At 43.4% G+C, this 22,169-nt stretch overlaps 1 protein-coding gene across 2 annotated transcripts in view; it reads right to left on the bottom strand.

Annotated features, from left to right (window-relative positions):
* The window catches only part of pde8b (phosphodiesterase 8B), a 359,526-nt gene that overhangs the window by 271,926 nt on the left and 65,431 nt on the right, over positions 1-22,169 (bottom strand). The window contains exon 1 of one of the 2 annotated variants that reach the window (XM_041186069.1): positions 10,373-10,642. The exons of the other annotated variant lie outside the window; for it this stretch is intronic. Within the exon in view, the coding sequence (XP_041042003.1) occupies positions 10,373-10,642 (270 nt within the window). Of the gene's footprint in view, positions 1-10,372; positions 10,643-22,169 lie in introns of those variants that run through there. 2 annotated transcript variants of the gene reach the window in all.

Here is a 22,169-nt window from a genome sequence, read left to right as displayed (position 1 = left end):
CTAGGTAAGCCATGTCTCCTGCATTACCCTGGTCTACTCGCTCTGGTACTTGATAAGGTTTCCCTCCATAGTCTTCCACGAGGGAATTTTCACAGGAGGTGCACAATGAGTGCAGTCAATGGTCGTATTAATTTTAAAAAATTCAGCAGATCTTCCTTATATGAGTCCTTAGAGGCCATGGAGATTAAAGTTTGTGGAAGGTTGTTCAAGTCCACAGTTGATCTTGGGAAAAAGGAGTTAGCAAAGGAAGCATACAATTGGAGCTGTTGGTTATGAATTCTTTGAGCTTGGTCACTTTTGGGCTTCATGTACTGCTTAGAAATATTCAATCATCCATTCAAAATTTTACAGAAGCATGTCAACTGTTGGCCTTTCTTTGGTTCTGAAGACTGTGCCAGCCTAGTGATGTGACCAACTGGGAGACACTGGTATCTCATGAGTAATTGTTTGAAACAAAGTAAGTGGTTCAGTATTTCCTTTACTGTAGTTGAAGAGTAGTGGAAGTTCCACGTCACAAACCTTGGATGCTGTGGAGGCTGCTTAGTGACTTTGTACATTACACTTTAAATTATTTTGGATGTGAATTCCTAAATAACGGCATTCTTTAGTAATTTCAAGGGGTAATTGTGCATTGTGTAGTTGGATACTGATGGGCACCTCTTTTATTTATTTAAAGAAGTACATTTTATTTCTTTAAAGTGTTCAATGAAGTAGTTCAAGCAAGACTTTCCATTTTGAAATCCATGCTGACTACTCAGTATTGCATTTTTGGTTTCGAGATGTTTTTTTCTATTTTCTCCTTTAGTAAGGATATTGTTTTTCCCACAAATGTTAAGCTGATTGGTCAATAGTTCCATGTACATGCTCTATCTCCCTTCTTAAATATATTAGTTATTTGCTAGTCCTCCAGCACTAAACCTTTTTTGAAATGAAGTATTAAATATGTGCCTCTGCTATCTTTTTTGTAGATTCTTTTAAAATGCATAGATTGTAATCAATCTGCACCGGAAATGGCACTTTTTATTATATTTGGATTATATCATTTCTAAGCTCGTCTTCTGATGCCATGTCCACCTGATCTGTCTCCCCGGTAAATTCTGAATGAAAGTAATAATCTAATATTTCTGCTATTTCCTACTGGTCCCTGTGATTTTATCCTGTCCATACTATCCCAACTTTCCATTTTTTATATATGTGGCTGTAGAAAATTTAACTATTTCATGTTCATTGCTAAAAAGAGAGACATGTTGCTGAACCTTCACATCTTGCATTCATCAGGACAAATGCAAGAATGTCAAATTTCAAACAATTGCAACAATTTACACTTCAAATGAAAAGGGTGCTGATTGGTTGATGAGTCGACTCTGATTGGTTAAGGCAACATAATATAAATCAGCATCCTTTTCTCCTGTAGTATAAATTGTTGTGATCATTTGAAATTTGGTACTCTTGCATTTGTTCTGATGAGTGCAAGATGAAACACTTTGGCAACATATCTCTCTATTCAAGTTCTGTACTATCAAACAACTACATCATATTCCTTGATAATTGATTTTCATAATTCTTCTTTGCCTTTATAATTTTCTTTTCTGCTAACCTCTTCATATTCTCTCATGCATACGCTCCTATGCTGTCCACATTCTTAGTGTATGCCTTTTTCCTTACCCTCACTTTTCCCCTTCTGCCTTTAATCATCCATGGTGCTTCTTCAGCTTTTAGTTTGTTACTGTGTTTTAGCAGGATATATTTTTCTAGGACTCTGTTGAACACCATTTTAAATATTTCCCATTGGAGTTCTATATCATTGTTTGCCACATTTTGTTGCCCACTTTATTTTCCCTATTTCTATTCTTAGCCCATCAAAATCAGTTTATCTCCAATCTAATATCCTGCTCTTCAACATATTTATGTCCTTCTCAATTACTATGATCTTAAATTGTATAATATTATGGTCGCTATTGCCTAGATGTTCCCCTACTTTTAATTCTTTTATTTGCTCTGGCTCATACCCCATTACTAGATCCAGTTTGAATCCTCCTTTGTCACGGGTTTCTTATATACTGTATTAGGAAGGAATCCTGTATACATTGCAGGAACTCCACTTCCTTTTCCCCTTTACCTACCTCTTCTGGCTAATTAGTTTTAGGTTTGTTGAAATTCTCCATGATTATTATTCAATTTTTAAAATTAATTTCCCTTATTTGTTTGCATATTTCTCCCTCCACCTCAGTTCCACTATTACGTAGTCTGTAGACTACCCTTCTTAGTGTGATTGATCCTTTATTATCTTTATGTCCACATGGAGTCTATTTCTGTCTTACTAATAGCTGTGTCATTTTGTTCTATTTTCATTACATTATCTCTATTACACTCTGCTATTCCACCTTCTATTTTCCCCTCTCCATCTTTTCTGAAGGTGTTATAATCTGCAAGGTTTAATTCCCAATCCTGTTTTTTTTTGTAGCCATGGCTCAGTAATCCTGACTAATATCTGGTCCTTTGCAATGTGTTATTGCTTGCTGTCCCCAGTTTTATTACTGACAGTATACATTGCTGTACAGACAGTGTAATTCATTTTTAATAGAAATTCCTCTTATTTTACTTTTAACCATCTTTTTACACTTTTGGTTCATAACTCTATTTATTCCCTGGCTACTTATATTCTTTCTTAGTTGAGGCTGTCCTATGCTCTCCTTTCTTGTTATACTTATATTTAAGTTTGTTTTATTTCTCATAGTCCTTCTCCTTACAAAACCAAAATATTGCAGATGCTGGCGTTATGGTGGCCTGAAACATTAACTCTCTTTCTCTCTCAGTGAATGTTGCCTGACCTGCTGAGTATTTCCAGCATTTGCTGTTTTTATTTCAGATTCTGCCCCTTACCTTACTAGTTTAAAAATGTTGCCAACTCCCTATTTACTCTTTCCATTAGATTTCTGGTCCCATTCCGATTCATGTGGAATTCATCCCGTTGGATCAGCTCCTCCTTGTCCCAGTGCTGGTGTCAATGTCCCATGCAATGGAGTCCCTTCTTCCCACACCAGCCCTTTTAATCATGCGTTAACTCTCCCAATCTGTCTGCTCCTGTGTCAATTTGCATGTGGCACAGGTGATAATGCAGAGATAATGCTTTTAAATTTAGCTCTTATCTCTAGATACTCCCTCAGCTGTTCTATCTATGTAATGTGTTTTGAGATGGACCTCAACAACTGGATTTTCCTGCTCTCTTTCCAAATTCCTGTCTAGCCACCTTGAGATATCTATTACCATGGCACCTTTAGGGATCACATCCTTTGTGATTCTCTTTTGCAGCTTTAGAGGACAATATTTATCCCCCTTAATTTAGAATTCCCTATCACTACCATGACTCTATTCTGCTGTTGCCCATCTCCCACAGACTTTTAAGCCACAGTGTCTCGATGTGCGTTGAGACTGTCCGCTCCACTGTCTTTCTTCGTCCTCACAGATAGCAAGTATGTTGTACTTGTTGGACAGGACCAATGTCTACGGGACCTCCCTTTTAACCTCTCCCAAGTTTCTGCTCCCCAGCCCTGTGACAGTTACACACCCTCCCCTTCCGGAACCTGTGTTTTCCTCAGGAGTGTGACAGTTTAGGGTAAAGTATTCCACCCTTTCCCTGTCTCTAACTTGTACTCCAGCTCAACTCCAGCATACCGCAGTACTGGCACATAGTCTGCCCTGCCATCTTTACACTCAAACTTAGCATTCTCACTGCCTATCGCACAGTTTCCCTTCAGGGTCGCGTTCTCAATCCTAAGCGCTGGCAAAGACAGAACCAATGTTAAATGTCTCATCCAAAAGACACTGGGATGAAAAATCCATGGCTGTTCAAGCAGATTCCCAGTGTGCATGAGTCCCAAAAAGCTAACACACAAGTTCAACAGGTAACAGGGAAGGCAAATGGAATGTTGGCCTCTATTTCAAAGGGAATGGAGTATAAAAATAGGGAAGTCGTACTAAAACTATACAAGGCACTAGTTAGACCACAAAGTAGTTGAAGTCATTAATGCATCTGCCTGTCTAATCTTACGGTTGGTGGGCAGGCCGGGAGCCTTGGCAGGCTTCTGAAAAAGCATGAAACCTCATCCACAGGCGGGATGAGGTTTCGTGAGGATTTAAAAATCTCACCATATTTTAAAATAAAAGTTATGGACATGGCAGGGAAATTTTTTTCTCAGCTTTATTTAAAGTTTAAAATGTGAGCCGATTTCCTTGAGGCAGCATTTTGCCTCAGGAGATCTGTGCGCTCGCACTCCCAGCTGAGGGAATCCCACCACCACCACCACCAACACCAAACCCCCACCCCACCTCCCCCACCTCCCCCCACCCCCTCCGCCCACAGGGAGCGCATAGCGCTTCCTGGTGGACGTCACGCTGGGTGGGCCTTAATTAGCCGGCCCACGCAAAATGGAGGTGAGCCTCCAACTGGGGGTGCCAATCGGAAGCCCACCCGCCCGCACCCACTCCCACACTTCCCGTAAACGTAAACGTCTGGGTTGCATTCAGGAATCCATCATATATCCTGGGCTAGTTTGGCTGTTGAGAACAAATGTACCTGGGTCTAAGCCAGGGTTGTGGTCAGGACAGATTAATAAAAATAATAATTGTAAAGGTGACTTCCCCACCGTATAGTTTTTCTTTCATTAGGGTAATCTGGCTTTCAGTTTGGTCACAGAACAGCCGTAATATCAGAAATGCACCCATAGTGCCCACACAGCAGTTGGGAAGTCTGAACCACTTTAAGGTTCAGGCCTCAGTAACATTGTGTTGAACAGCCGGCAATAAATGGGTATAGGCTTCATCCATTAATCTTTAAACGATGCAGGACCATGATCTGTATAATTAAACAGCCTCCCACCTGGGTGTCTGTTTAAAAGCCTGTTTGAAAGTTCCCACTTTCAACTGCTAGTCATCTGGTCTTCAGGTGAGAAGCAGGCACTCAACAGTCTACTTCAAGATTTCCAGCTTTCACAACTTTTCTCTTTCTGTCTTTGTTTATGATTTCTCCATACTTTTTCCACAGACTTGCATAGGAATTACAACATGGAAACAGTGGGCAGGATTTTACGTTCGCCAATGCGCAAAATGATGTTGGGCGGAACTCCTGACATCACTCCGCCCCATTTAAATTTTCAGGAAGGCGGGGGCACAGCAAAATCAGTTGCGTGCCCGCCGACCTTTCAATGGACAATTGAGGCCATTGACAGAGCAATTAGTGGACCTGCCCGTCCAACCTTAAGGTTGGCAGGTCGCCCAGGAGCCCCGGCAGCAACTAGAAAAAACATGAAACCTCATCCACCGGCGGGATGAGGTTTCATGTAGGGTTTTAAAAATTTTAATAAACTTGTTATGTAAATTATGAACATGTCTCAATTCAGGTGACAGTGTCTCATGAGGGGACATGCAAGGGCATTTTTCTTTCTATTTTTAATATTGTTGACAGTAGAGGCGATCTCCCACTTAGCCTCAGGGAGATGAGTGCGCTCTTTCATGGGCATGTGCAAAAGAGTGCACTCTTGACTTTAGAGATTCCCCCCCGCCCGCACAGGGAGCGCCCACGTAAAATGGCACCATGCCTCTGATCTGGGGCGCTGATCGGAAGCGCGCCTCCATGTGCCCGCCCATCAACTTCCCCCCCAATGGAGGGAAAATTCTGCCCAGTGTTTCTTTCAATCATTCCATGACAGTGTTTATTCTCCACAAGAGCAGTAGTTGAAATCCTACTGTCTGCCCTGTTCCTATATCTCTTTAATTAATTATTGGTTGAAGGAAAGCTAGTTAATTGTATATTAATTGTGTTTAATTGTTAGCTTGGCTCATTTGACAACAGATTTGCTTATGAGGTAACGGGCATTGACTGTAGGTCAACTTGTGCCTTCATGAATAAGCACAAACTAAAACTGTGGTTGTTGGATTAGGAGGTGTATGCTTGTAATCTGCATCTCTGTAAATAAATGCTTATAAAAGTGCATGAAGATTGGCTTCAGTCCTACCCTTCACCACCTGGCTTTCTGGAGTATAACAATGTGTAAGTGTAATACACCAATCAAGCTTTGTATAATAAGGAAAGAACATATGGAGGCACATAACCATTCTGTGCGCCCACCAAGTTTTGTCTATACATTACCATCAATGTGATACAAGTCGACCCCCAAATTTCACTGTGCTCAGCAACCTATGTCATTTTGAAACACTTAATATCCTTCAAATAGCGACCCAGAAATTCCATAGTGATTTTCCCATTCTCCTGCTGTGAATCCTGTGGGAGACTAGCAGAGTCCCGTGGGGAAAACCATAAACAGAGCTGCATACATTAGTGTTTTCATGGTGGTTTTGTTGAGTCACTGTGGGAGACTAGGAAAGGCTTTCAGAATTTCAGGGTCAGTATTTCTGTCTGAGAAGCTATTTTAATTATTTTTTCCAGATCAAAAAATAATATTTGGATGAAAACATAATCAGCGCTAGCTCAGTCAGTTTTGACCACATTACCGATCAGGAAGGGTCGATAGGAAAACTTAAATCTGCAAACAAAAAAACATGAAACCTCATTCACTGGCAGAATGAAGTTTCATTCAGGGATTTAAAAAGTTTATTAAAGTTTTACTGTAATTTATGAACATGCCCCATCTCATGTGACATTGTCACATGAGGGGGACATGGTAAGGATTATTTTTTCTATTTTTAATCTTCTTAAAAGTGTCGGCGATCTCGCTAAGGCAGCACTTAGCCTCCGGGAGATGTGCACTCTTTCGTGCACATGCGGGAAAGAGCGCATTCTCGTTTTTGGGGAATCCGCCCCCCATCCCCCACCTGCACAGGGAGCACATAGCGCTTCCCGCCGGACATCACGCTGGGCGGGCCTTAATTGGCCCGCCCACCTAAAATGGCAGCAGGGCTCGCTTTTTTGGCGGGGATCAGCTCCCCGCCCGCCGGAGATTGGGTCGGGCCCCCCCGACCGGCAAGCAGAAAATTCTGCCCTATGTTTTTCATGCCAAGGCCGCAGCCTCATCATTCTCATCTGTACCCCTCACCACCTCCATGTTGTCCTCGAATAAATGGAATGAACATCAAACAGGTCCCCATGTCATCTGAGTTGTTAATCCATCGCTACAACCATTAAACTACGTAGGGCAGTACCTGTTGTTGCTCATGCATTCTACATCTGCTGTGGCAGGGAATAAGACTGGGATTTTCCAGCCCAGTCCACCACCAGGATCGTCTGGTCCCGCTGAAAACCGATTGTCCCGCGATGGCTCCCACCACGACGGGGCTGGAAAATCCCAGCCTAAGACCTCACACTGTATATTTTTATAAAATATACATATATATAGATATGCTCATTGCTATTTCTAAAATTTTAAAAAACTGAACAAAGACCTTTAAAACAGCTGAAACTACGAGCAGAATCATCCCAGATTTGCGGTAGCGGCAGGGAAAAAGTCGTTTTACCTTCCGGCCACATTGGCGGGTTTTTGCACCATATCGTCCCATTCCTGCCTCATTAATTATGGAGCCACAGGAAACGCGCCATCTCGCTGGCGGGTGGCCTCCAATTTGCCCACTGCTCTGTTACCCCGCTGCTTCCTCATGCAGGGTGCCAAATTTAAACTGCAGCCACACGCACACTTCTCAATGCTTGCAGCCCAGGACTGCTCCAGCGAAGACATGACCCCAAGAGCTAAGAAGGATGCAGTCCCCCAATCCAGTGCTACCTTCCCTCTCCAATTTCCTGGGACCCTTCCTGGAATCTGTGGAGGCCCACTGCGATGTCCTCTGCCCCCGCTCTGGCCGCAGGAGGCCCAGTCTCACCACTCTGGCTTGGGAGGCGGCAGCAGGGGTGGTCAGTGCCAATGCTGCACACAAGGGGTCGGCCATTCAGTGCAGAATCTTATCCATGATGCCAGGGTAAGGCAGCCTTCTTCCCACTTTAACTCTCACACTCACAAGGCCATCACACATTCACTGGCATCACACTCACTGCCAGCTCAAGGGACATCACCACTCACTCTCTCACACGCACCCTCACATCTCCATCTGGCCTCATCTCCTCTGGAGACTGCCTCCTCAGCACTCACCATCTTGAGGCCACTTTCACAAATCAACATGTGCCCTCACACATGCCCTAGGACCCCCACCCCCCAGCCCTTCTTTCCCACTGCAGCCCTCGCCCTGGAGCCTCTTCCCTTGCTTCTCCCCCTTCCCCAAGCAAGCCCTAGCCCTACAACCGTTGAAAAGCCACCCCCACAGGTAGAAACCTGCCTATGAACACCCTAAAAGTGATGTGGTGCTGCCTGCGAAGCCTGGTGCTAATGACTGCTAGCGCAGCCTGAAGCAAGGTAGGCAAACAAACCTCGAAGTCCCAAACAAAATGCAGCTCGCCAGGTGCACGGTGCTTATGTACAGTTGTGAAACACGTTGGCGTGATTTCCAAGATGATCTAGCGTGGGGGGATGATTCAGGGGAGCAGGGCTTATAATTCGATGCAAAGTATTAAAATGGCGTTCCCGATGTGCGGCAGAAGGAAATGCGGCCTGCCATTAATGGGTGGAACAGACAATCGCAACTGGTTTCACAATGGTGTGAGAGCGATTTTTTGGCCTTCTCGCCATATTATTGCCCCCCTCCCCAACCCCCTGTCTGCCGTGATGCCTGATGCCAATGGTGTGACCCCTGAACAAAGGAAGCCACCTGGCAGTTTTAGGAAAACTCACACCTCATTATCTCTGAGGAGTCACTAAAAGCTCCCCTGTGGACTGTACAGCCCGACTTCAAAGAAAATTATACAAAGGCCATGTGCATTTAGTAATCCAAGTTGGCCAGAAGGAGATGGATCGTTTGCAAAGAGAAAGGCCTTGCAACCTTCCTTTCAATTCCTAATGGTTGAACCCAGATGATGGATACACATCCTTTATCAAAGGCAGGGTAGAGAGACAGGAAGTCATGTAACATGGGCCTCTGGCTTGTGGAACAAGTAATATTGCTTTGCTGAACTACATAGCTGAGTCTGTTGTTTACCATCTAACTGACAGCCTCACAGAAAAGGAGCTCTGCCCAGGTTGAACACCTGGCTCCATCTACCCTGCTTCTGCTGGAAGCCTGTACCATTCCTACAAGACTGATTCATCTCTGCATGCCCATCTTGGTGTGTTAAGTCAACACCGCTGGAAAAGTGAATTATCCAGCATCGGCATTCAGTTCACCAACTTCTGTGAAGGAACACCCCATTGGACTTTGTTTCAGGATTCTAGAACCCACGTGAAACAATAATTTTTTTCTCTGTGGTCTCAGTACTGTAAATCTTTCTTTTCTCTATTCCTCTTTTTATTATCTGAATGTGAGGAGGATATTACAAATCCTCTTTTGCTTTTTGAGAGTGTGCAAATAAACTAACCCTTTGAGTTCATCCAATCTCAAGTTTGCTGTGGGGTTATCAATAGAAAATTGTATCGCATCAAAATCGAGAGGTTGGGAAATACGCCACTCCTTATAAAAAGGGAAATAAATCAGAACACCTTTCTGTTACAGATAAATGGTGAGAGGAGAAATTAGTGCTGTTTAAATTAAACCTCTCTCCTGTCCGTAACAGCTGTATTCCCAGGCAACCCTCTGCTCGTTTATCAGCTGAACTGCAGGAGACCTTCCATTTGCTGATATATCGATGTCTTGAGAAACTCCTCTGCACTTCATTCATTGCTGGGGCAATATTTGCAAATCTTCCCCTTCAAATCATCCTTTTCATAAACTATATTCGGGGTGTCAATGGATGTTCTGCCAAAGTTATGGTGGATGAGCAGGAGAACACCTGTGGAAATCCAAAGCACGTCAAAGGATTCCGATTTGCATAAACTTACGAAACGCCATCCAATTCGGCAAATGACTAAGCCACCAGAGAAATAGCACTGAACTGCGGGGTGGGACTGGAAATTGACCTGTTCCACTTTAATTCCCGTATTCCTCGATTTCTGAGTTCAAATTTCCCCTCAAGTTTCATCCAGGCAAAAAATACCCACTTTTCAATTTAACTATGCAGTGGCAGGATGTTGCAAAAGCTATTAATATCCTTAGCTGTCAAAAATCAGCCCATTTTCTAACCTTTTAGGAAAGCAATGTTAGCTAAAAATAGATTGGATGTGTCCCTATCGTATATACCACTAGGTGTGAAGAATTTAATTGTTACTGTAAGTCATTAACCCATGCACAAAAAAATGAAAATTCAAACATTTTTTCTCTTTTGACGGGGCATTCATCATCCCTACTGATAAGATAGGGAAGAACACATCACACCAAACTGACTCATTTGTGCCTGTGACAGGAATACACAAAGCCGAATGGAATAAACAAAGCCTGTTACCTTAACACTGGTGTGGCTGGTTTGGGTCTCAGCTTCAGTGCAGTTGCTGTTTTCCTTCTTCTCTCGACGTGAGGAAGTACGTGTTGCCCGACTCTGGTATGCCAGCACAGAGGGCAGCGATTCAGCAGCGTCTGTCTTGATGAAGAAGCCATGGACTGTTGCTGCACCTTGGGAGATGGTGGTGGTCTGATGTGGAGAGTTTGATTCATCTGAATCTCTGCAGTAAATCACTCCACTTTGAGAGACGTGGATACTAGGAGCACAGCCCATCACTCTCTGCTTAACTCCAGCTGTTGGCTGGACTCTTTTTTTCTCCCCCTCTTTGCCACACTTTCTCCCAGTCAATATCCCACACTCTCCTCCTCTCCCTATTGTACCGCTTTTCCCTATTGTTGCTCTCTTTTTCTATCCTAACTCTCCCCTTTAATCTTTTGTCGCTTTCCTGTCTTCCCTCTAAAATCAATTATCCTTTCTCGCCACCTCTTGCTTTCCTGCTGTCTCTGTCACTTTTTTCTCCTAGCTCCTCTAGAGCCCTCAATTAACATCCTTTGTCTACATCGTTAATATTCTGTGTAAGCCCAAAGGCTTTCTCATGCTCCTTCTATCGATCACTGATAGGGTTTCATACAAGACTGTGCAGCGATATCATCCAGAAAATTAATATGTTACCGCCATTCAAAATCAGTGAACCTTTGAAACTGATTCACTTGGATCTTCTGCTTTTCTCCTCAGCAGAGATGATAGTGGTAATAATCCACAAGAGGGAGAAAATGTCTCTCGAAAACGTCTATGATTCATGTGAATAATCATCTGCTCTCCTTACTTCACCACGATACTCCTGTCAGAAGCTGTGTTTGTAATTTACTATTTGTGACGTCAGACTAGTCCTTGACCTTTGACCTGGTCTCAGAGGCCATCCTAACTTCCCGTTAGCAACATCTAGGTGCTTTACCTCAGTTACCTGACAATATCATAGCAGTCCTGGTGCAGACAGATGCATCTTTCAATTTCTCCATGGCACGCTATCACAGTCGTGATCCCTGCTGTTCTTCAGGCTCCAGAGGCTAATTGGGCTTTCACACAAATCCAACTGACAGAATAATGACAGCTGGGTAGATTGTAAAGATTAGGCAGAACACTAATTCTTTTATTTATGTTAAAGGCAAGTATTTGACTAAAGTAGTGCCCCGTGGCAAATACATAATTGTATTAAAATATGGACTTTGCTATTTATCTAAATGCACATAAGAATGCACATGAGAAAAGCCTACTTGGGTAAATTGTCATAATTATATCAAACATGCTAAATGAATAATGCATTGAACTGAAATGCTGCTTCAGGATTAGGTCAATTTAAAAATGAATTATCTTAAAGTCTTCCGAAAACCTTTATGCATTCCCACTGGTCATTTTGTTATCCAGGCAAGGAGCTGTCACAAAGCACCGGAAGAGGAGGGGCATTTCCAGTCCAGGGATGCAATATTTAAAGGGAAACTGTCTGACATTATTATCAATACCGAATGGTGCTAGGAATATTCCTTTAAACCAGCATCAGGTACTAGTTCATGTAAAAGACGCCGATATTCTCATATTCTTAAGCATAACATGATGATTTTCCCACTGTTTTAAAAATTCCAAGTCAAGAAATAAAGAAAACCAAGTTAATTAAGGGTATGTCTGCATATAATGTTTTCAATACAGTTTCACCTGCCCATTCCTCAAACCTCCTCTCATTTGTTTTTTGGGTGAACCACCCCTCTGAAGGGGAGTCCAGGTACCGTCGGGAAAATCTCCTGTGGCATGGAAAATTGGGGATAAGTGGCTCAGTCCCATCCTTAATTGGATTCTGGCTGCTGCCAGGCAGGTTGCCACTCAGTCACCACTGGAAAAAGCACTCGGGTGCAGCAACGAATCAGGGAGCTTACCCAATGCACATCTTTCCAAATTTCCTTAGGTCCGGGCCACCTCGGCAGGTCTGGGAAAATTCAGCTTAAGGTTTTAAGTCGATGGCCCGTGGAAATTCTGCCTATTAATTCTATCTCTCTCTCTCTGCAGTTGCTGCCAGACTTGCTGAGTACTTCCAGCATTTTCTGTTTGTATTTCATTTAGGTTAAGTTAGGCCCTACTCTCGCCTGAATGGTTGCAAGTCCAGTACCAGGCGCCAACCTCACTGAAAAATAGTCAAAATAGCACTGGAGCCTGATTGAAGCTATCAGAGCCTGACATTGAATTTGCACTCTGGTCTAATTGCACCCATTACTATGGTGCATGGCACAAAGCCTTTAAGGATCAGTTGTTGCTGTCATGATTTTAATTCCCTGTGTCCTTTCTTTAAATCAGGGAAATAGGTTAAAATCAGGCCTCAGCTACAAGGGCTTTGCATGAACAAGATGACAAGCAGCATAATTCACCATAAAATGTGTGAGGGCAGTGCCACAATCCCTGTACTGCAGCATGTACACACCCATCACCCATGATTTCATCAGTTGGAGGCCAGAGCTTCAGCAGCAGCTCTTTTGTCTCTTTGCAACCCAACATTGACAGGCAACTGTATCTTCATACTGGCTTCCAGGTAACATCACTTAGCAGCTGCTTCCTTGAATCTGAGTTTCTGCATTAGTTATACAGTGAGCATATATTTTCAACACATTGGAAAGAACTATGTGATATCCTTGCAGTGTGCTAGCCAGCTCAACATTATAAACATTCAAGTCTTATGCCAAGCACCAAGTTTATTCATCACCAATTGTTTAATGCAGTTCCTTATGGTTCTTTGATAGAGATGTACCCACAGTGAGGCTGGCTCCACCTACTAGGATGTCCGGTGACAGATTGCTATAGGCTGGAGCAGCCTCTCCTTCCCTATGGTAGTTTTCACAACTTGCCAAATCCTGTTTAGCAGGATTCAGCTTCAAGTCCCATTCCAGGGCTAGAGCACAAAAATCAAGGTTGACAGTCCAATGCAGTACTGAGGGAGCACTGCATTGTCAGAGGTGCTATCTCTCAGATGAGATGTTAAACTGAGGTCACAACTGCCTGTTCAGATGGTGTGAAAGATCCCAGGGCACTATTTCAAAGAAGAGCAAAGAACAAAGAAAAGTACAGCACAGGAACAGGTCCTTCGGTCCTCCAAGCCTGCGCCGATCATATTACCCATTAACTAAAACATTTTGCACTTCCGGGGTCCGTATCCCTCTATTCCCATGTTATTCATGTATTTGTCAAACTGCCTCTTAAACATCACTATTGTACCTGCTTCCACCACCTCCTCTGGCAGTGAATTCCAGACACTCACTACCCTCTGCATAAAAAACTTGCCCTACACATCACCTTTATAGTTTTCTCCTCTCGTCTTAAATCTATGTCCCCTAGTAACTGACTCTTCCGCCCTGGGAAAAAGCTTCTGACTATCTACTCTGTCCATGCCATTCATAATTTTGTAAACTTCTATCAAGTCGCCCCTCAATCTCCGTCGCTCTAGTGAGAACAATCTGAGTTTCTCCAATCTCTCCTCATAGCTAATAACCTCCAGACCAGGCAGCATCCTGGTAAACCACCCCTGCACCCTCTCCAACACCTCCATATCCTTCTGGTAATGTGGTGACCAGAATTGCATGCAATATTCCAAGTGTGGCCTAACCAAGGTTCTATACAGCTGCAGCATGACTTCCCAGCTTTTATACTCAATACCCCAGCCAATGAAGGCAAGCATGCCATATGCCTTCCTGACTACCTTATCCACCTGCGTTGCCACTTTCAGTGACTTGTGGACCAGTACACCCAGATCCCTCTGCCTGTCAATGCACTTAAGGGTTCTGCCATTTACTGTATAATTCCTGCCTGTATTAGACCTTCCAAAATGCATTACCTCGCATTTGTCCGGATTAAACTCCATCTGCCATTTCTCCGCCCAAGTCTCCAACCGATCTATAACCCATTGACAATCCTCTTCACTATCTGCAACCCCTTCAACCTTAGTGTTGTCTGCAAACTTACTAATTAGCCCAATTACATTTTCCTCCAAATCATTTATGTATACCACAAACAGCAAAGGTCCCAGCACTGATCCCTGCGGAACTCCACTAGTCAGCTCTCCATTCAGAAAAGCACCTTTCCACTGCTACACTCTGTCTTCTATGACCAAGCCAATTCTGTATCCATCCTGCCAGCTCACCTCTGATCTCGTGTGACTTTACCTTCTGTACCAGTCTGCCATGAGGGATCTTGTCAAAGGCCTTACTGAAATCCATGTATATAACATCCACTGCCCTTCCATCATTGATTATCTTTGTCACTTCCTCCAAAAACTCAATCAAGTTAGTGAGACACGACCTCCCCTTCACAAAACCATGCTGCCTCTCACTTATACGCCCATTTGCTTCCAAATAGTAGTAAATCCTGTAAGAATCTTCTCCAATAACTTCCCTACCACTGACATAAAGCTCACTGGCCTGTAATTTCATGGATTATCCCTGCTACCCTTCTTAAACAATGGAACAAAATTGGCCATTCTCCAGTCCTCTGGGACCTCACCATAGCCAGTGAGGATACAAAGATTTCTGTCAAGGCCCCAGCAATCTCCTCCCTTGCCTCCGTCAGTACTCTGGGGTAGATCTCATCTGGCCCTGGGGACTTATCCACCTTAATATTCTTCATGATGCCTAACACCTCTTTTTTGATCTCAACATGATCCAGGCTATCTACACACTCTTCCCTAGACAAATCAACTGCTAAGTCCTTCTCTTTGGTGAATACTGATGAGAAGTATTCATTTAGTATCTCTCTCATTTCTTCTGGTTCCACACACAGATTCCCACCTCTGTCCCTGAGTGGGCCTACCCTTTCCCTGGCTACCCTCTTGCTTTTTACATATGTATAAAAGGCCTTGGGATTTTCCTTAATCCTGGTTGCCAGTGACTTTTCATGACCCCTTTTAGCCCTCCTGACTCCTTGCTTAAGTTTCTTCCTACTTTCTTTGTATTCTCCACGGGCTTCATCTGTTCCCAGCCTTCTAGCCCTTATGAATGCTTCCCTTTTCTTTTTGACTAATCTCACAATATCCTTCGTTATCCAAGGTTCCTGAAACTTGCTGTGCTTATCCTTCATCCTATCAGGAACATGCCGGTCCTGAATTCTTATCAGCTGACGTTTAAAAGCCCCCCACATGTCAGTTGTTGATTTGCCCTCAAACATCCACCTCCAGTCTAGATTCCTCAGTTCCTGCCTAATATTGTTATAATTAGCCTTCCCCCAATTAAGCACCTTATCCCTGGTGTCCTGACCAATATACTATCCCTCAAGCAGATTAACTGGTTATTAACACATTGTTGATCACATCCATAAATGTTGGAGGGACACTGCTGTTAGTTGGTGATGCTGACACAACCAAAGCAGAAGCATTGTACATCATGGAGGAAAATTGTTTGGAAATATATTTTGTGTATCCCAAACTTCCTTTGCCAGAGTGTTGTAGATGCTCCATTTATGGCTGAGATAGACAGAAGTTTGGTTTCTCAGGGAATTAAGGGATAAGGGGAGTGGGCAGGAAAATGGAGTTGCAGCCCAAGATCAGCCTGATTGTTCTAAATGGTGCAGCAGACTCCATGGGCCATGTGGTCTATTCCTGCTCCTATTTCCTATGTTCTTATGCCTCATCATTGATGGCTGTGCCTTCAGCCACCTAGGCCCTCAGTTCTGGAATTCCCTCCCTGAACCCTTCCATCCTTCAACTCCCTTTCCTCCTTTTAGACCTTCCTTAAAATCCACCTCGTAGTCACCCCTTCTAACATTGCCCTTTTTGCTTCAGTATTGACTTTAATTGATTTTATTTCTGTGAAGCATTTGGGTGTTTTCATCATTTAAAGCACTGTATAAATAAAAAATATATATATTTGTTGTTGGACAACACCATAAATCTACATTGGAGCTTATGTTGAAGAAAATGAGAAAGAACAAATGGTAAGTGCATTAGAGGGTCAATTTTCATATTGTGCTCCAAGCATGGAGCCTCGTCTGCTGGGAGATCACACTGGAAAATCACAGGCATGCTCCCAATGATCCCGAGCCCATTAACTGAATCGAAATTTGTAGGAAGTGTCCACCTGATTTCGTCATATGTCCTCTTGGTGGTCAAAGGCCCCATGACAAGGCCCCCAGCTGTGCAATCACAAAATTGGCCTTCAGGTTCCCAGGTGAATCCACAAACACAATATAGTCTATAAAAAGGAGCACAAGAATTCTTCAGAAGTGCCTGAAACAGACATACCAAGGCCATCCTTTTCTATGCCACCCAACTTTTCACTTTTAAAGGTTTCCAATAAGATAGGTGACAAGGCAGAGTCTTACTTTACTCCATTTACAATTAGTAGTTCAAATGGGTCCCCTCAAAAATGAAAGTTATATGTCTGATAAAGATTTTTTTTTTAGATTTGCCCACATACACCCTGTAATCTTTAAATTCCCAACTTTTTGCTCCGAAATGTTTGTACTGCTGTGCCAAACCACAAAGGGTTACTCCCTATTCCATTAAAGTGGTGGCAGGATATAGTTTCTTCCAATTAACCAGTGCACTGAGCTGACCTTGAAAGTTACACCTTGCTTTCTAAAAATAAATCAAATTTAACTCCAGCTTGCATCTGAACAAGTTTCAGCATTATTAAAGCCTTAAACGTCACCAACTATTAAGGTTTACATGCATTATTTTTCAATCTAAACTGATTTTAGGTCTTGATCTACAGTAAAATTAGCATGTTTCACTCCCAACTTTGCTTGTTATTACTCCCCTGACGCCACTGGTCTCTTGGCCCCACTGCATGCTCACTACATTGCCAGTTGCACCCTGCTGTACAAAAAAATGTTATACACATGCTACTCTCATTTGTAAGTGTCAATGCTCCTGTAGTAATTGAAGGTATAGTCTTTCCCACTGCCTATAGGGGTCATGTGATTGTTCTTGGAGGCTCTGACCAATGAGCCCCAAGGGCAGGATCAGGGGGGTGGTGGAGTTTCTTGTCAAGGACCTGTGTCAAGAAGATATAATAGTGTGTATGATGTTAATGGAAATTATTTTAAAATAGAGTTTAGTGGTGTCTGTGTCTATGGGCAACATTTTCCCCCCCGTAGTAGAGGGATGTGTGGGAGCGGGCAAGGGTGGGCGGGTTCCCGATTGGGCCGTGCCACCATTTTACGTGGGAGAGCCAATTAAGGCCCATCCAGCGAGACATCCACCAGGAAGTGCTATGCGTTCCCTGTGCAGGTTGGGTGGGGGGTGGGGGGGGGGGAATTCCCTGAGACGGGACTGCATTCTTTCGCACATGTGCACGAGAGAGAGCGCACAGATCCCCCTGAGGCAAAGTGCTGCTTCGGAGAGATCGGCTTCGATTTGAAATATTGAATAAAGATTGGAAAAAAAATTACTGACATGCCCTGTCATGCGCCACAGTCACATGAGCTGGGACATGTCAATTTCTTTTATTTGGACGTTTAATACAAATTTTGATACCCTCATGAAACCTCATCCCGCCCCATGGATGAGGGGTCATGTTTTCTGGAAGCCCGCCTGGGCTCCTGGCCTGCCTGCCAATCTTAAGGTTGGACGGGCAGGTCTGTTGATTGATTCAATTACTTTACTAATGGCCTTAAGTGGCTGCTGACAGATCGGCAGGTGCGCAGCCGAGTTGGCTATGCGCTAGCCGACCTGAAAATGTAAATGACGCGGGGTGACGTCGGGGCACCCACCTGATGTCACCCTGCGTCATTTTACACGTCAGCAAGTGGGCCCCGCCCCCTGCTCGCCAACCAGAAGATGCAGTTCCATGTGTGTGTACGTGTGCGTGCGCATGTCTTAATTGGATTAAAGCCAGCTGGTCTAGAGGCTTTGATGTATAGAAGAGAAGTAGGTTTGAAATGTTAATTAGGTAAACATGGGAGCAATTTGCATTTCAAATTCAAAGAGAGGGTGTGAAATATTACACCTAACCAGGTGAAGCTCAGAAACAGTGTGTTTGTTTATTTTTCCCAAGGATTACTAATAAAATGGGTATTATGAAAGGGTCTTTTTAGAAAAGGTAAAGTTCAAAAGACATAGTGATACAATGAAAATTTGCATTCAAAGAGGAAAATGTGTATAAAGGAAGAGAAGGCTGTTGGTAAAAAGGAGAGGGATTCTAAGGAGAGAATTTTCCCCTCGTTGGCGGGGTTGTGCAGGTTGCAGGTGGGCGTGGACCCGATCAGCACCCCTGATTGGGTCCACGCCGCCATCTTATGTGGTGGGCCAATTAAGGCCCGCCCAGCATGGCATGCACTTGGAAGTGCTGTGCACTCCCTGGGGGATGGGTTCCCTGAGTTGGAGTGCACTCTTTCGTGCATGCGCACTGAGGTGCCTCAGGGAGATAAGTTTTAAATGTTAAAAATTTTAATAAAGAAAAAAAAATTTAAGACATGTCCCCTCATGTGACAGTGTCACATGAGCTAGGACATGTCAATGAACTTTAATGGAAAATTTTATTTAATTTATAAACCCTTCATGAAACCTCATCCTGCGCGTGGATGAGGTTCCATGTATTTTCTAGTTGCCGCCAGGGCTCCTGGCCTGCCCACCAACCTTAATGTTGGACGGGCAGGTCCTTTAATTGTTTAAATGATCCTGTCAATGGCCTCAATTTTGGTGCGCCCCCGCCTTCCTGAAAATTTAAATGGGGCAGGATGACGTTAGGTGTTCCGCCGGATGTCATCCTGCGTCATTTTACACATCGGCGAGCAGGCCCCGACCCCATGCTCGCCGATGGCAAAATTCTGCCGTATGTGTTTTACTGTTGCCTTAACAGTGGTGTGACTGGGAGTCAGATAAATTAGGGGATTTTTCTAGCTATTACAGTAGTAATTTTTGTAGACATATGTATGTGCTTACAATCTTTCTTGTATTAATAAATGTTTTTTATAGTTTTATAAAAACCTCATGAGACTCAGTGGAATATTACTACTGAATTCAAAGCTTGCGTCTCGAAATGTACAAATTGCAAAATTGGTTTTGACAGTTGTTTCAAGCTTCCCTCTGGGATTTGAACAGCTCAGCATTTACTATCGGCTGTGTCTTAATAACCACATTCAAGCATGAAGCTTTTAAAAAGCTCTCTGTAATAAAGTTATCTGTTTCTGATAGAAGTCTGTCCATTACATCAAGTCATTACATTTGGCGACAAGGATAAAATAGCTCCAATGTTGCACTTTCCTTGTTAATGTGAGCATATCAATTCTTAAGAAAAAAGAAATGAGTACTCACTAGCCATGCCACTCTTCTCCAGAATCGATCCTTACAACGCAACTATGAAAGACTGGAGCCAATATGTAGAGGGCCTTGGTTTTTATTTTGCAGTGAACGAAATTACCATGGAGGAGAAGCAGAAAGCAATCCTTTTGTACGCATGTGGTAGCAAGACATACAACCTTCTCTGCAGCCTGACAGCCCTGAACACTCCTAATTCTAAATGCTTTAATGAATTAGTAGGCCTTGTGAAAATGCATTTTCAACTGAAGCCATCCCTAATAATGCAGTGGTTTAAGTTCAATTCCAGAGAAAGGGCCCCGGGAGAGTCCATCGCACCCTATAAAGTGAAGTTGAAGCAGTTGACGGAGTACTGCGATTTTGGAGACACATTCAATGATCTGCTGTGGGACAGATTAGGTTGTGGAGTTCATGACGACGCCATTCAGCGTCGTTCACTCGCAGAAGTCAATATCGATTTGAAGCGCGCCATGGAAATAACATTAGCCATGGAAAGCGCTGCAAGAGACTCGCAGGCTTTACGACACGTACAACATGGTGCTGTTCTTCAGGTAGGGCGGGAACCTACCGCCAGGCGTGGCCCGAAAACCAGAGATACAGCAGCGAAGTGGAAGGCAAGGTCCGCTGTTAGAGAAATGAAAAGGCCGAGTACAAACAATTCAGCAGCGACTCCAAAGTTAATTTGTTATAGATGTGGGGTTGACCACGTACTGGCCACCTGCAGATTCAAGGAGGCAGAATGCCATTACTGTCATAAGAAAAGTCACATAATAAAGCAACGCAGGGTGAAATCGAAACAGCCCAGAAGGCAGCAAACCAATATGATTGAATTGAATAATACAACAGAACCTGAAGCTGCCAATACTGACATCTATTCCCTGTACAATGTCACAGCTGTAAAAACTGAACCTTTTACTGTCACAATCCAAGTTAATGGGAAGCCACAAATAATGCAGGTGGAAACGGGAGCCCCAACCACAGTGGTGGGAGAGCACACATTTAAATACCTAAATGAAGGTGCCCAGCCACTGAATCTGGGGTGAACAATGTCTCAATTGAAGAAATACATTGGAGAATCCATACCAGTAAAGGGCATCGCCACAGTACCTGTGTCCTTTTGGCAACAGACAGCCCAGCTTCCAGTGATCATTGTGACAGGTGAAGGGCCTAGGCTTCTGCGCCAAGATTGGTTACAAAAATCAAGCTCAACTGGTCTGAAATATTTGATGGGGAGGTGGTGGCATAGTGGTATTGTCACTGGACTAGTATTCCAGGAACCCAGGGTAATGCTCTGAGGACCTGGGTTCAAATCCCACTATAACAGATGGTGAAATTTGAATGCAATAAAAATCTGGAATTAAAAGTCTAATGATGACCATGAAACCATTACTGATTGTTGTAAAAACCCATCTGGTTCACTGATACCCTTTAGGGAAGGAAATCTGCTGGCCTTACCTGGTCCACAGCAATGTGGTTGACTCTTAAATGCCCTCTGAACAAGGGCAATTAGGGATAGGCAATAAATGCTGGCCTAGCCAGTGATGCCATATAAAAAAAAAATTCACTTTAGAAGTGAACTGCTAAGGACGTACGACGTGTATTTTGGAATGAGTTGGGAGAATTGAAGGACCTTCAGATGCTGTAAGGATCCCTCAATTCAGAGTTGGTTCCTCTGGAAAATCATGAAGAGAAACAAAATGAATTTAGTGCTACGCTGAACCAACTGAAGGAACAGTTGGCAGGGAAGACTCAACAATGTTCAATGTTCCAGAAGGAAGCCAAAAAATACAAGAAAGAGACTGAAGAGCTGAAGAATCAGCTTAATAAAACAAAAGAGGCTTTAGAAGGAAAAGTTGTAGATTTTCCAAAATACGAATGGATAATGAAGCCATGGGTAGCTCAACTACTGAACTGAACCAAGTTAAAATTTCATCAGAGAGAAACCTGGCCAACTGTGAAATCAAAATGAAGGATGAGACAAAAATCTGCAGCCTGGATGCGCACTGTGAAGCTCTGTCAAGAAAAAGAAAAGACAGGAATCAGATCAGAAAGGCCAATTGGCTATGTCTCCAGAACCCTCTCCACAGCTAAGAAGGGTAATTCCCAACTAGAAAAGGAAGGATTATCGGTGATATTCAGAGTGAAGAAATTCCACTAGTATCTGCATGGACAACATTTCACCATTAATGGGTTTATTCAGTCAGGATAAGGCCATTCCACTAACAGCATCAGCAAAAGTTCAACATTGGGCTTTCATATTATCTGCATATGAGTATACCTTTATGCACCATTCTGGCTTGGCATATTGCAAATACAAAGGCACTCAGTCACCTCCTGTTCCAGTGCCACAAGAAATTGTGCTTGTACTGAATTTCTTGGATTCTGCACCTGTGTGCATGAAGCAAATTAGAAATTGGACAGAGATCCAATTTTGTCGAAAGTCAGAGACCTTGTATTGCAAGGGTGGTCAAATCCACCAGTGTCTGAAGAGATGAGGCCATACCATGTCCGTAA

The sequence above is a fragment of the Carcharodon carcharias genome, chromosome 4 (genome assembly GCF_017639515.1).
Source record: "Carcharodon carcharias isolate sCarCar2 chromosome 4, sCarCar2.pri, whole genome shotgun sequence".
Classification (NCBI taxonomy): Eukaryota; Metazoa; Chordata; class Chondrichthyes; order Lamniformes; family Lamnidae; genus Carcharodon; species Carcharodon carcharias.
The sequence above is the reverse complement of the archived record's forward strand: the minus strand, read 5'-3'. Positions and strand labels throughout refer to the sequence as shown.